Genomic DNA, 16243 nt, shown 5'->3' with positions numbered 1-16243 from the left:
CGAGCGCTTTTATCACGAACGTTGCAACAGCTGGAGATTGAGAAGGATGGATTGTCACCTTCAGAGAGGATACTCTCATGCATACATGAGACTCTTTTATTTCCGCAAGGTTTTTCAAAGGCTAGCATGGAGCTAGGAACTTGTGAGAGATGGCATCTGTTGTGCTTAGCAATTGCATTCTCTGAAAGTCAAGCAACACAGTTGTACAAGAATGCTCAAAGGCTTGGCCCATGTCATTGCTTGAGCATGATTCAGAGAAAGGGAATCACTCTACATGGTTTGAAAGCAACAAAAAGGGCTCTTGAAGGTTGGGAGAGTATTTCTTTGAAGAGTTATTGGGGCCAAAAATATATTCATATAGAGGGATTTTCTTACTCAAAAGTATACATATGCGGCGAGCGATATGAAGCAAAAGACAATGTGGTGATCACTTCAAGCAGAAATGCTAATTTAGGACATCAAAAGAAAGCAAGGGGTGTATGCAAGATCAAGGGTTTCTTGTCACATGAGCATAACAGAGGCATTGCGTTGTTCTTGATTGGGGAGTTTATAAATGGAGGCAATGGAATAGATTCTCTTCAACTTGATAAGGTCACTGGAATGAGAGTGATCAGTGATGTGGATTTTTCTCGCAAAAAGAAGTGTCTCTTACTAACATATGCCATACTACACAAGTGCTTCTTTCTACCCTTGCGCAATACCCAGAACAAGGTGATATATGAAATGAGCGACACCATTTTTCGAACTTGGTTGCTACAACCTGGCAAGGTTGGATGTGCATGGCCATGGGTGGAAATAGGATATGTAGTACTGGTTGTAAGCAGCTCCTCCATGTATACTCCATCTTTCAAGGTTGTTGTCATGTTCAATATAAATATAGAACAAAAATCAGTCGAGCTAGGGTTTTTGAGGAGAGATCCAACCATGGATTATTGGAATGTTCAAGGAAAAAACAAGTGGCAGGATTTGGAAACATGTTTGGAGGTGCTTCATGGATGGTCTCCAATTCAAAATACCAATGATGCAAATGTCATGCCTACTTGTTTTAAGAGAGGAATAAGAAATTCTTGATAGGGTCACTCATTGGAGTGCTCACTTTTTCAACCTTTAAAGACTTTGTCACTTTAGAAACCTCAGTTCATCGAGTGATTTTGTAGATAGCAAGTCGATACTCATTCTGGTGAAAGCAGCCCACGTTTTTCCTGACTTGTATTTCTTGTGTTATGGTTATAATGGGGAGCCATTTCTTGAAGCATAAAATTGAGTAGCCATACTTATCACTTTGGTGTCACATGAGCCTTTTGATTGTAATATAGCACCAGAATTCCATTTGTAGTATACCATTCCCTCTTCCCCTCTCTCTCTCTCTCTCTCTCTCTCTCTCTCTCTCTCTCCTAATTGGAGAGACAGGCAGATAGAGAGATTTGTGCTCACCTAAAATTAGAAAATATTTGAAGCTATGAAAAGTGAACAACGAAGAGTTATATATGTCATTATTTCTTGTGGTAATTATTTAGAATTAAAAAACACAAGCCATGAAAATAGATCGTACAAGACTTGAATTTGGTGTTGAAGTTAAGCCCTAAACATTATTATCTCTCGACATTGCCCACATGTATGAAGGACAACCACCCCAACAACGTCGCACACCCTATGGTGGCCACAGGAGGTCATGTTGAAGCTCTCTACCACATCATCAAGCAATGTGAAGACGAATTAAATCATGTCAACATACGCTCTATTCACAAGTTGAGGTAGAAGCCCTTTTGACATGGTGTCGAGAGATCTGTGCATGTGTCAAGCCCTTACCAAAGCTACAAGATGGTGGTGGAGCATAGCATGATAAGCACATATGCACGGGCATTGGTATAAAGAGAGACATCATTCCACGGAGAAACCACAGTGGAAGCAGCAGCAGCCACCTTAAACATCCACTTTAGAAGGAGAAAAAAATCATGCTCTTGACTTCCAGCATGGGTGCTGGTATGTTTGTAGGTTGTAGTTCGATCCTCATTTAAAAAAAATAGATGGTGAGAAAAATAGCTATTGTGAAAGATATTTGCTTATAATTATTTACGTGGGACTCACATAAGAGTGACAAATTTTTGCATATGAAAATATATGAAGGTTATGAATGTGTGAAAAAAATTCACACTGTTTATATTTGTATTAAAAAATTATCCTTGAAATGCTACTGGAAGGTAAGAAAATATACTCATTGCAAAAAAAACACATGGACTTGCTTAACAAGTAAATATTTACACACAAGAAAGTTACAAACTCTACTTGGAAATTCTTTTTTCATTGCTATAAAAAAGCATATGTAATTTTTCCAGTGTAAAAAAAGATATGTAGAAAATTTTCATGTGTAAAAACTACAATATTTACATTCAAATGGCAGTTTTTTGAGTCTAAAAAATGTTATTCACACTCTAGAGTGAGAAAAGTGATATTCACACTTAATTTTCATAGGTGTAAAAATGTCTAAAACTTGTAGTGTAAGCAAAGCAAGGTAGTGCTCTCAAAATTGAAAGCCTGTAGTAGCAAAGCAGGTTGACGAGCAGCAAATGGTAAACGGAGTTGAACTTGGCAAGGAAGGGAAGCGAGAGAGAGGGAGAAGACCAATGCTGACTTGAAGAGCTTTGGCTTGCCTTGGCCTGTGTGTATGTGTGCGCACGCGTACGTGCGCACGTACACACACACACACACTCAATAGCAAGGACTTGTAGCATCCAACGGGCTATTACTCATATCTCAGTACGGTCTTGAACACATACACATACACCTTGTGTGTGTATTGCACCAAGCAAGGATTCGACCAGCGCTACAACAATTGACTTGAGCACGAGCAGGAATTCGGGCTACAGCAGCACTTAGATAGAGAGAAAGAGCGCAATGCAGAAGGCCTTGTGGTGGTGTTGTTCTCTCTCTCTCTCTCACACACACACACACACATACACACACAGACACACACACACAACCTTATCCCGTGTTGCTCGTAATTCCTGTAGTATCCGGCAATACAACTGTAGAGTTTTTTAAGAAAACTTATAAGCCCACACACTTTGTGTGTGCAAGCTCCCGTCCCCACTGCTGAACCTCGACCATTCTCAGACTCCTCTTCTCGAACCCCGATTTTCTAACAAAGCGAGCAAGTGACTGAGAGAGAGAGAGAGAGAGAGAGAGAGAGAGAGAGAGAGAGAGAGAGAGAGAGAGAGAGAGAGAGTCAGGGATTGGATGACCTCGATTTTTGCAATTCCTCTTCGGCTTGGACTACGACATTTTGGTTGAGATAGTCTCTACCAGATGATTCCTTTCTTGATTTTGAGCGTTGGCGACATTGAACCTTGGCTTTGATTGTTGAGAGCTTAGCGCATCGGTTTTTGAGACCGATCCGACTCAAACTTTACGGCTAGACATCAATTTCGAGCATAGGTGTTTGTGACTACTCGGCTAGCGACTCCCATTTGGCGGCGGGAGACAACATCGACATCAGTGATTTGCTACTCCGCATCGGCACATCTTTTTCGCCAGCATTTCTAGCTCACCGGCTTGGCATTACTTACACATTGTGGCGGATTTTTTGACATCCGACCCGACACTAGTTTCACGCGGATGATTTTTTCCCGCAATCGACAGCTGTACTTGCCACATGCACAGGTGAGGTACCTCTACCATAGAGGAGTGATGCCCGGAATCGACATCGAGTGCACCGATCGCACTGTATGGCACGGTTTTGGCTACGACACCTTTGGTGGCTATTCGACTAGCGCATTTCTCCCGACAGTAAAAATCGGCACATAGTGACACCGACACGCTGGTTACAGGTTACAAGGGGTTTTTCAACCTATTCACACACAAATTCTCCAGATTACCAGACACAAAACTTTCACAAGCGATTTGATAGTCATTTCAACAGCAAATTCTCTGCGGACATATGCATTTTCTTATGAGCACACCTAGTGCTACTGAGCTCTTTTGAGAGCAAATATCCCTGCAGGGATCACTTTTATCGCATGCAACAGTTCTTGGTGCTTGTTTGAGCACGGTTTTACTTATACAGGGTGAGTTGCGTACACTGCCCATTGTACTAAGTGTGGAGCCATTTTTGGCTATTTTGGCAGTTTTTCTCAGCCGTTTCTGAGACTCGGACCGGAAGACCTCTTTCTGAGAGTGTGGCTAGTCTATTTGTGTTTTCATTAGCCTTTGGAGGTTCAATAGAATGAGGTTTTCTTTGAGCTGGGGTGTGCTCAAATGTTGAGACACCTTTGGTGATACAGGTAGATGGAGTTTCCCTTTACGGTACCCTCGCCATAGGATATGTATTTGGACGGTTATTTATGCTTTTGATGCTGATTTGGTGGTCACACAACAGTGGTTTTGTGCAGTAGATGCCCAGTTAGTGCAGTTGGCATATTTATGTGTATTTTGAGTTGATTTTGACTCCTCATACAAAGGAGACGGAAATCAAAAGACTTTTGATTCTTTTTTATTTATCATTAGTCATTTTAAATTTAGCTAAATTCCATAAAAGCATGCCACAGTGCATGTAGGCACGTCCACGCAAGAAGATTTTCATTTTCTACAGCCTTCACTTTTGAATTTTAGATGGATTTTTTATTTTTGAAGTTGTAGAGACCTAATCACTTCAGAAAACTACAATTCTACATTTGTTCTAGCTACTTGGTCCGAAATCCCAAAAACCCATTCATTTCTCAAATTTGGTCTGAGTCCTAAAGGAAAGAAGCTGCCACTTGCCTCATGCACACAAAGCTTTGCCACCTCTCTATCTCCATCTCTGTCATCGCCTTCACACAGATGGTTTCTCTTGTGTTTTTTCCATCATGCTCATACATATCAATTGTCTCTCTAATTGTGCCCTTTGACTGGGACATGGATCTCAACCACACCCTCGGACATCAAGGCTCTCTGTATCTTCCACCACAAAGTAGAGTTTGTTCCTAATCAGGTTGCCTAGCATCGAATCCTTGTAAAGACACTAAAAATTGTTGATAAAGCATCATCGCCAAGGACCCCCTACATCCGGATGACAACGATAGCAGAAAAAATCTATCTCTACTCGCCTTAGCTCTGACACACGACATGAAGATGGCCTAATAGCCAAAAAATCCTTTTTTCTATGTCAATCTTAGCCCTGACACATGTCATCTCTCTCTCTCTCTCTCTCTCTCTCTCTCACGCGCGCGTGCATGTGCACGTGCCATTTCCTCCCATTTTCTCCTCAAAGACCTCACGACATCTTTGTACATTCCTATCCAAACAAATGGGTTCAAAATTGAGCAAACTTACTCACTTTAAAATTAAGACATTCGATGAAGGGTTTTGATTTTTGATTGTATACAATAAAAACCAAAGAGATACAAAGTTCATTTTAGTCAAGGCAAAAAAGAGTGAAGCAAGTTAAGGCAATGCCCCTTGTGCATGCCAAAAGGGAGTTAATGTGAAATTTCATCTCATCTAAACTCATAATTGTGAGTATATGATTTGTCAGATGATTTGAGCATTGGACGTTGATAGTCTCATAATGTAAATGTTAAACCAAACATCCTTTTAAAGTATATTTTTAAATCTCTCTCTCTTCCACACACACACACGCATATGCATGCACGCGTGCGCGCACGCGCACGCACACACACACACACAAACATATATTCATCTCATCAAATACATTAACTAGTTACAAAAATAAATATCTTTGATATGTTTGGATGATTTTTTTGTGAAACAATGCTGTTATATAGTGACATGCATGATTCCTTAAGTTTCCAATCTCCCTCCACGGTAGATGAGATAGAGAAAGATGTATTGTAAGGAGGCATGCTTTTAGATCCCTTTTAATGAGGCTCCCTAAGAATGAACATGCAAACAATTAATAGCTCAAAGTCTTTTAAATTGTGTATTTCTAAGCTTTCTAAGTGACTTTTCAATTTAAAATGATAATTATCCATTTTTATTTTTTGTACCTTAGTTGTTATGGTTAAAGTCTGTGCACTTTTAATCATAAATAACAATCAATAGCTTAAATTTTGTAAATCTACCCTTTACATTAAGGGCTAAGTAAAATGTTTCTTTTGAACACTACCCTCTCTCTTCTCTCTCTCTCTCTCTCTCTCACACACACACACATTATTCTTAGTTTCAACCTTTTCAAAAAAGACGGTTAACTCTCATGACCCCTCAATAGTCACTTCTACCTTTTAAAGGCCCATTGTGGAGACTTCACCTTGTTATTTTAGTAGCATGAGCATTTCTCTCGCTTCATGATGATTGTGCCTTTTTTTTTTGGGCCTCCTTAAGGCCTTAGAAGCTAGTACTAGTGATGATCTATGTAGGAAATATACACCATTCATTGTGTAAATCTTCCCTACTAATACTGCATGGCAAAGTTATTTATTGATAACAAAGCATTTTTCTTCCATCTCCTTTGATAGGGCAATTGAACTAGGCATCGCCTTATGTACTTCAAGTGATAAAATAGTTAATATTTTTTAAAAACCCATATAGAAGGGCACACAAAATGTATTAGGAGAAAACAAATCATTTACAATTCTTACTCTATAGATGAAAGGAGTGCTCGTGTGGATTCTTGTTTGCATGCTTTTGTGATGAGGAAGAAGATGAGCACATCATGTGGTGGAGTAGCAGGGACAGAATGGCTCTCACCTCCACTAGCTCTCTTGAAGTGTATGCATTCAATTGTATCCGCTCTAGTGATAGCTAAACATGTACCTTGCTGCTAGAGTTTGCATGCATATCTTAGAGGTATCTTGCATAGCTCCACCACGCATCATGACATTGTAAGTCATCACACAACTAGAAACACTAAGTGCAAATTCTCCCACTGTAGCTATCAGGTTGGATCTTTACACTAGAAGGTCATACATGGGACTCCCAAACATTGAGGATAACTGCATTGCCATAGCTAACTTAGCCACCTCAATGTTATCTGCATCAAATGCATCATACCCAACAAGACTAGTCATGCATGGATGTTTCGACTCTGACTCCTAGAGGATCACCCCTTCCCCCCCCCTCCCCCCTCCTTTTTCACAGGGACTTGATGGGCCCTGTTTTTGCATAACCATGTTAGCTTTTAACACGATCATATTAAAGAAATCCATATCCATAAGCTCTGACTCAACCTGATGTGATTCACAAGAATACTTTCCCTCTACCTTTGTATCCATAGAGTCCACATGAATGTCGTACACGAGGTCGTACACAATGTCATGGAACTTGTCCGTGAAAGAAACACGTCGCATCTTTCTACATGTCTGCAAAGTCATAGGAGACACTACCATTTTGTACATGAGAAATGTGCAAAGGATAAACTATGCGACTCTAAACACCTTTCATAATCACTAGAGAACCCATACACATCTAAAAATATTACTCTCAAAGTAAAACATGGCAACCACTATCTCACATTTGTGTCACTTGTCTCATCTTGAGAACATAACACACATGAAGAAGCATGTAAGATGCACTACTAGGAGATAAGAAACATACATCTCCTACACCAACAATGTCACATGCTGAACCACCAACAAAATGCACACAACCAAATCTCCCACTAGAAAAATTACAAAACCATTCACAGCATGGAGTGACATGAAAAACAACATCATCATTTAGCCACCAATGTGGAGAAATAGAACAAATAAAGTAGGATAGCATGCAATTATAGCAAAATTTACAACAGTGGTTGATAGATATATAGTTTTGAAACTCATAAGTTATCTAGGCAGTTAACATTCCCCCTTCTTTGTTTGTGTCATTTGCAACACGGCTATAGGAGAGGTAATGTTTGAGTTGATATGCCTCGTTTCCTATCTAAAGCTGCTCTAATTCTTGGTAATATTTGAGGCGGGTTTATTTTTTGGCCATGGCGATAAACTGCATAGTGGCTTTGTCCTTCTCTTTGATGGCTGAGTAGCCAACAAACTTGACTTTGAGATTGGCTATTGTTAGGCCAAGCGGTGTGAAAAGCCTCTACAGAATGCTTCTTCAAAGGTTTACATATACTAAGATGATAAAAACAAGAGCCATGCATAGAAGCCATAAAGAATTTTATCTATCGGCTAGCTAGACAAGTCATAGCAAAGGTCTTGGTTACCCTCTAGCATCCAGCCGTGTCCTTGTTCTATGCTTTATGGAATGTCTCGATGTAGGTGAGCATCATCTGATAAATTTTTATGAGCATTTTGCATACTAAATCAGATATCCGATGGAACATTTTTATTGCTTTCAATGAGTGTATGTACTTGAGTAGGTTTGACATCTTTGGGTAGTGAGAACCTTTGTTAGTTCAACCAAGTTGTAGATTTCTTAACCAATTTCTTATCTCCAGTACAAGGCACTGTGTGGGATCCTATTTTACACGTATTGGAGCATTGGCATGTAAAAAAATTAGATATCTGGAATCTCACGATAACAAAATTTTTCGTGATCACATTCCTCACTTTGAGAGGCAGTCGAAAAGATGATCCTAATGCATTCAAGCCTCGGGAGGTGCACCTTTAAGAAGATATTCATATAACGTGTGTTCAAAGGGTATTTAAAAACCCCTTTACTGGCATGATTAAGGTAGCAAAATAACCCCTTTTTCTTAAAACTTACAATTTTTTCTCTAAAATCAATTAAAAAAACCCTTCTGTTATATAATTCTATTAACTTTAGAATTTTGGCAATTAAAGCCCATTTATTTGAACTCACATGGTAACATACATGTCTGAGAGGTGAAATCCTTGAAATTTAGGCTTTTGAGCAATACACTAACCCAAGGCTATCAACAAAGATGGTTGATAGAATACTTACCTCAAATGGTGAAGGATGCAATTCAAAAGTGGAATGATCACTATCCGTTATGCAAGCTAAGAACCTAATCCAAGCTTAGGAAAGCCTTTATTTTGGAGAAAAGTGAGAATCAAGTGATGAAGACATTCTATGTGATTTGGATAAGATAAGGCAAGGAAAGTTGTTTACAAGGAGTTATGTAGAAAAGGTAAAGGAGCTGACTAGGTAGCTGCAAGAACCACCTTCAGCAAAGAGTATGCGATCATGGTTTTTGAATGGGTCTAGAAGCAAAAAGTTGAGATATCAAGACGTACTAGCTCCAGCTAAAAAATTCAATGACCTCGTTTAGAAACCCTTAAAGCTAGAATAGCCGTTAAAGAAGGAAAAGGGGTCGCACAACCAAATCTAGCTCCAATCCCTCTAAAAGCTCTTTAGATACAACTTTATCAAACTATAGCTCATCTAGTACAAAACTAATCAGCATCGCATTGACGAATATGCCTAGTGCACTTATCGTGTAGCATATGGCCATCTTTGGAATAAATGTAAGATAAGGATCCGTCACTTCAAACAAGAAACATATATGTCCATGACTACACTCAGAAATCCAAAACTAGTGAAGGCAAAGGAGCTTGTGGAAAGGCAAGATAACGGAATAGCTACTAGAGGAATGGATAGAATCAGATCATCAAATCAAAATTATGATGTCAAGGCAGAGGAAGGAGAGAGTTTTCTTGAAGCTCGTGGCCTACTAGAGAATCTCTAGATTAAGTTCGACAAGCTTTTTTTGGTGATGGACGTACAAAATGAGCTTACAGAATTTTTTGGGAAGACCGTGGCTCAAGAGTGTAGGGGCTATATACAGCTATGCCGACCGGACACTGTTAACCCTCACGGCACACGGACACCCTATCGCCTACGATGGACGCGTATTATGTATTATTTAGAGTCAGGTACCGGGCTTGTCGGACCAATAGGGAAAGGTAGAGTGATCGCCGATGAGAGGCGCACTTTAACTGGGACATTCAAGGGATTAGTTGGCTAAGCATGGGCGCCCAAGTGTGAATGGGGTGAGCTCCTATAAAAGCCAACTAAACCTAATTTTTACTCATTCTCTCATTTGTGCAATTGAAGAGTGCTCTTGATCCATCTCCATCTTCTTCTTCTTCACCTCCTTGTGTGTGTGTGTGTGAGAAGAGAGAGAGAGGGAGAGTGTGTGTGCGATCGAGCATTACGAAGGCACGACCGCGGCGAAGCGGTTGAGCGCGGCACAACTGCAGCTTCTTCTTCATCGCGGCGAGGAATCCACCACGAAGACGAGCATAGAGCGGTGAGTGACACACCCTTTGTTCTCTTGAGCTTGCTAGTTTAGGCTTGTTGTGTGCTTGGAGCCGTTTGTGGCTCACATACGGTGTATTGGCAAGTCCCTTGATTCGACAGTGTGGCAAGGAGCGCACATTTTTGGCGCTGGTGCCGGGGATATGCCCTACACTAAGCTCGGTTAGCACTTTACGCTTCCTTGTGGTGCAATTTCTATCATAGGAAAGGCAGGGAAGGAGTGTGTGGAGATTTCTGTTTTTTGCGTTTTCTGTATTTTCTGTCAAGTTTCAATTTCTGTTATTGTCTGCGTTTTTTCAATTTCTGCAATTTCTGTATTTTCAAGTTCGGCGTTTTCAATTTCTGCAATTTTCTGCATTTCTGCGTTTTTTCAATTTTCTGCATTTTTGCATTTTCAATTTCTGCGTTTTCAATTTTTGCAATTTTCTGCATTTTCAATTTCTGCGTTTCCAATTTCTGCAATTTTTTGCATTTCTGCGCTTTTTCAATTTCCTGCATTTCTACATCTTCAATTTCTGCGTTTTCAATTTCTGTATTTTCTACATCAAAAAAAAAAAAAAAAAGTTTCTGAAAAAAAAAACAAAAAAATCCGAAAAATAAAAACGCGAGCGAGCGAGCGGCTAATTTCAAAAATAAAAAACGTGACTCTTAAAACGGACGGGTTGGTTTGTATAAAAGATAGATCGGGATCATTTCCCCAAGCCCAAGCCCAAGCCCAAGCCCAAGCCCACGCCTCAGTCCTCAGCCTTATGATATATACTAGACTCACTCTTATATATATACCCTACTCCCTCAAGAGAGAATGAGAGCATGTGGGACAAGTCCTCCACTCTCCTCCTTTCTCTTCCCACTTGCACCCTTAGACTTTCTAGTTTGGGCCTAGTTCCCTACTGGAAATTGACAGTTTTAGGGATTCCGAGGGCATAGAGTGACCAAACGGAGGGCTGTAAAGCACGGCACGACCCTCTGACCGATACGCTCGTTTCGAGCTATCACACGGCCCATTCCACGACACGCTCTAAAAAATCTAGCAAAAAAACGAACAAATAACACGCTAAAAACTAGTCACAAGGCCTCCTAGAGCAGCTTTTTGACACCTTAGGGTATCAGAAGCACATGCACTTACGCTCTGGGCGGGTGCTAGAACACGAGCATATTGAGGGTGCCTCTATTCATACAGACACCCATTACCCATCCACGATAAGCTCTAGACCCTCAGCGGGGACACAAGGTAGCACCACCCAAGACCCTAAAATAGCCGCTAGTGATTCCTCCTCCGACTCAGAAATCATGGAAACATACCCTACCCAAAACACTGAGAGAGAAGGCCATGCACCTCCCGAAGCTCCACAGCCTAGTACTAGTATGTTTAGCCGTTTCATGGAAACATTAGGTAGAGCTACTCGCTCGGAACCTGATGCAAATGAAGCACACGAAGGGGGTGGGGAAGTGGAATCTCCTTTCACATCGCACGTGGACCCCACACCCCCAAAGAGTGTCCATGTGGATATCCTGCCAACTTCTTACCAAGAAGGCCCTGTTGAGCTGCCTCCTTCAGAAGTTCCCTCTAGAGTATCGTTGGTGACAAGTAAAACCACGGGGAGCAACATTGCTTCTACCTCACAAGAAACCGTTAACACGTCGACTCTAGAAGGATTGTTCATTAATGATCATTGGACATACGACCTCCACACTGAGGTGTTGACGGATCTACACTCTGGCCACGCCTACCATGTAGGATGGATAGAGATTGTACAATCCACCTCTAGTGCCACGAGCATCGAAGATCAATAGAAAATGATCTGTAATGTTATCCATGGCATTATTCAATCAGAAAGGCAAAACCGAGGGGTAAATATACTCTCAACTGGCCCCATGAGATTTCTGGATACGAGCAAGGCTCAACAGCCTACTCTATCACAAATGGAGACTCCTCTAATGATCCCCATGGACCCATCTTACGTCATTTCACCTGGGGTCTCTATGCAATCTGAGCCTCCGAGAGACAACTTTAGCTTCCCTAACTTGGCTCAACCCTCTATTAAGGAAAACCCAGTGCTCACTCTCGGGATAAGCCTGACAGAGAATGTACCGATGACATATACGGTTAGCGCAGTGCCACTACCTAGTGTCGTAGTACCTAATATGGGGCCTCGATCGTATGTGCCTCTAGCCCCTTATGCACACATGGCCCCCACACCTCCAATTGTACCACTTGTTCATGCTCCTCGAGTGCCGCTCCCTAGCCCTTATCCGAGTGGACCTATGCCCGGTTATGTTCCATATCCTGCATCATCCACACATATGCCGAGATCGGTACCCGTCCCTCTCCCACATATGATTCAAAGAGTACCTCCACCGGCCCTGCCTCCTCACATAGGTGACTTGGCAGCGTTTGCTCAAACCATAGGTCGATCTATCGCGGAAAATATGCGTCATGCATCTGATAGAGAGCCTAGAAGTAAGGCAGTACAAATTGCCAAACTCACGCAAAAATTCAATGGGGACGAAGATGCTAGGAAACACATTGAAGTGTTTGAACAAGTATGTGATTCCTTAGGGGAACGCAACGAACTACATAAGTGCAATGCCTTAAGCTTGACATTAAGTGGGAAGGCTGGAGATTGGTATAGGACCCTAAGGGTGGACGAGAAAACAATCTACCCTACCCTTCGAAGGTTGTTTCTAAAGGAGTACATACGAGAAGGTGTGCTTTGGGGTGTAGCATCTCAGCTACAGAAGGCCGAACGTAAGGAAGGAGAGTCAGTAAGGGACTTCATTAGTCGTCTAAAGCACTTAAACTCTCGCTGCCCTGTAAATGAGCGCTTCAACAATAACCAACTGCTTGATCGATTCATTCGAGGGTTGAGGAATGAAGGAATCTATAATGGACTAGTGATTAGAGGTATCACAACCTGGGAAGATGTCACTGCCAATGCAATCCAATTAGAGGACAACTTGATGATAGCAGGCATGAGGGTGTCTACTGACACGAGATCCACTAGCTCACAAGCCATTGAGTATGAACCCATGACTGCAAAGCCCATTGCCAATGAGCCAAAGGTATTTGAGACATTCTTGACAGACCTCACCAAGGCAATCCAAGAGTCTCTTAAGGATAATCGACCCCCTCAAAATAGTCACATGTATTCAAGAAGGGAGCAACAATGGTGTTCCATTTGCTTAGGTCCACATAGCACTAGTGAGTGTCCTATGTTTAGAGTAAAATTTAATGGGACTTGCAACGCATGTGGTAGGTATGGTCACCAAGCTAAGGATTGTTTAATGATCAAATGTATGATGGCAAATAGACCACCTGTAGCCTGGACGGATTTCTAAAGGAGTACATACGAGAAGGTGTGCTTTGGGGTGTAGCATCTCAGCTACAGAAGGCCGAACGTAAGGAAGGAGAGTCAGTAAGGGACTTCATTAGTCGTCTAAAGCACTTAAACTCTCGCTGCCCTGTAAATGAGCGCTTCAACAATAACCAACTGCTTGATCGATTCATTCGAGGGTTGAGGAATGAAGGAATCTATAATGGACTAGTGATTAGAGGTATCACAACCTGGGAAGATGTCACTGCCAATGCAATCCAATTAGAGGACAACTTGATGATAGCAGGCATGAGGGTGTCTACTGACACGAGATCCACTAGCTCACAAGCCATTGAGTATGAACCCATGACTGCAAAGCCCATTGCCAATGAGCCAAAGGTATTTGAGACATTCTTGACAGACCTCACCAAGGCAATCCAAGAGTCTCTTAAGGATAATCGACCCCCTCAAAATAGTCACATGTATTCAAGAAGGGAGCAACAATGGTGTTCCATTTGCTTAGGTCCACATAGCACTAGTGAGTGTCCTATGTTTAGAGTAAAATTTAATGGGACTTGCAACGCATGTGGTAGGTATGGTCACCAAGCTAAGGATTGTTTAATGATCAAATGTATGATGGCAAATAGACCACCTGTAGCCTGGACGGATTTCTAAAGGAGTACATACGAGAAGGTGTGCTTTGGGGTGTAGCATCTCAGCTACAGAAGGCCGAACGTAAGGAAGGAGAGTCAGTAAGGGACTTCATTAGTCGTCTAAAGCACTTAAACTCTCGCTGCCCTGTAAATGAGCGCTTCAACAATAACCAACTGCTTGATCGATTCATTCGAGGGTTGAGGAATGAAGGAATCTATAATGGACTAGTGATTAGAGGTATCACAACCTGGGAAGATGTCACTGCCAATGCAATCCAATTAGAGGACAACTTGATGATAGCAGGCATGAGGGTGTCTACTGACACGAGATCCACTAGCTCACAAGCCATTGAGTATGAACCCATGACTGCAAAGCCCATTGCCAATGAGCCAAAGGTATTTGAGACATTCTTGACAGACCTCACCAAGGCAATCCAAGAGTCTCTTAAGGATAATCGACCCCCTCAAAATAGTCACATGTATCCAAGAAGGGAGCAACAATGGTGTTCCATTTGCTTAGGTCCACATAGCACTAGTGAGTGCCCTACGTTTAGAGTAAAATTTAATGGAACTTGCAACGCATGTGGTAGGTATGGTCACCAAGCTAAGGATTGTTTAATGATCAAACATATGATGGCAAATAGACCACCTGTAGCCTGGACGGATGCGCCTCGAGCTCCTGTATTGATGCCTACTCCACCTGTTGAGCAACTACCGCAACACATGGTCCCTAGATCTCAAAATGTTGTACAAGCTACACCGCTACCACCTCCTGTGCTAGGACCGCAGCCCCCGCATCCAAGAGTCGCCCCTATGAACCAAGTGGGTTGCGAGCCATCAAATGCTTATGCAGATGGCTGTGAGGAGGAAATAGACACTAGTATTGCCTACGGACTTGATACATTGGAAGAGTGTCCTATATACTACATGGAAGATTGTTGGGGACAAGTCAAGCCGGTTTATCAAGCTGCTGCTCTCGCATCCAGAGGTCAAAATATCAACACCCAGGCTAGGAGGCCACCTCTTCAATGCTACGAGTGTGGTGGACCACATCGAGTAGCGGAATGCCCTATTAGGCTGCAAAAGAATGCTGCACAGATGCAAATGAATCAAGGGAGCACGTCTGCAATGCCAATACTCACATGTAATCGTTGTGTCATAGATCACTTGATTGCCCAATGCCCCTATAACCCAAATGCGCCTAAAATCACACCCCTAAATTTGGTCGAAATTGCTAGTGTGACATCGCCAATACCACCCGTCGCACCCGCTTATGCGATTACACGGTCCATGCTTCAAGGGCCAGGCCATATCCTCGAAGAGAGAGATACCGCGTCAATTATCCAAGCAAAGAAAAAGAAGACACGAAGGAAGAAGTCGCAGAATACGGAAAATTCAAAGCCAAGTTCCAAAACAAACATAGGAACAGGAGATGACCCCGTGTATATGAATGACCTCGAGGATGATTTAGATTCAGTCGAGACAATGGAGACTAGAACCAATACCACAAAGAGAAAGACCGACACAGAAAACCGTAACATGGAACCAAATGAAAACCGAATAAGAGAAAACCATAAAGAGCCTCTGAAAACACCACAAGTGTTTCCAAATCTAATCCAAGACCCCCAAGATAAACCGCAGGGGCAAAAAGGGAAGAATCGTAAAAAGAAGATTGGGACGTACCCAAACCCAATAGACGAGATTAAGCAGGTGAAACATCTAAGAGGTTTAGTGGAGGAGACTCAAAGGAAACTAGAACCAGAACCCATGCAGGTCAAAATTCATGACACAGTGTTTCCCACACAAGTTCATCCACCCCACATGAACCATAGACCGTTAGCCATATCTAGTATCATCCAAGAAGGGAGTGAGGACGGGACATCAGAAAGTGAGCATACACCCTTCTTGTTGGGAAGGATGTTTAACGAAGGAATACCTGATCCCATTGAGGAATATGAGATTCCATCCTCACCAGTTCCTAGTCAAGGACCTACACCTTGCAAAACGCCAATGAATGTTGCCAAACTAGTGGACTTCATGTCTTCTGAGGTCCGAACCACGATCATAGAAAAGCTGTATGGAGATCCTGAGTTATTCCTTGCACTTCGAGCATTCCTTAAC

At 42.0% G+C, this 16243-nt stretch overlaps 1 protein-coding gene across 1 annotated transcript; it reads left to right on the top strand.

Annotated features, from left to right (window-relative positions):
- Positions 1-246: 246 nt before the first annotated feature.
- Positions 247-1071, top strand: LOC147444835 (uncharacterized). Its single transcript, XM_086528152.1, has one exon. The coding sequence runs from the start codon at positions 247-249 to the stop codon at positions 1069-1071; it is 825 nt and encodes a 274-aa protein (XP_086384278.1).
- The last annotated feature ends 15172 nt before the right edge of the window (positions 1072-16243 follow it).

Source organism: Adiantum capillus-veneris, chromosome 13 (genome assembly GCF_014529385.1).
Source record: "Adiantum capillus-veneris isolate H3 chromosome 13, ASM1452938v2, whole genome shotgun sequence".
In the NCBI taxonomy this organism is placed as follows: domain Eukaryota; kingdom Viridiplantae; phylum Streptophyta; class Polypodiopsida; order Polypodiales; family Pteridaceae; genus Adiantum; species Adiantum capillus-veneris.
The sequence above is the reverse complement of the archived record's forward strand: the minus strand, read 5'-3'. Positions and strand labels throughout refer to the sequence as shown.

Coding starts and splice junctions, on each gene's coding strand:
- LOC147444835 (XM_086528152.1), top strand. CDS start 247: ATGATTCAGAGAAAGGGAATCACTCTACATGGTTTGAAAGCAACAAAA.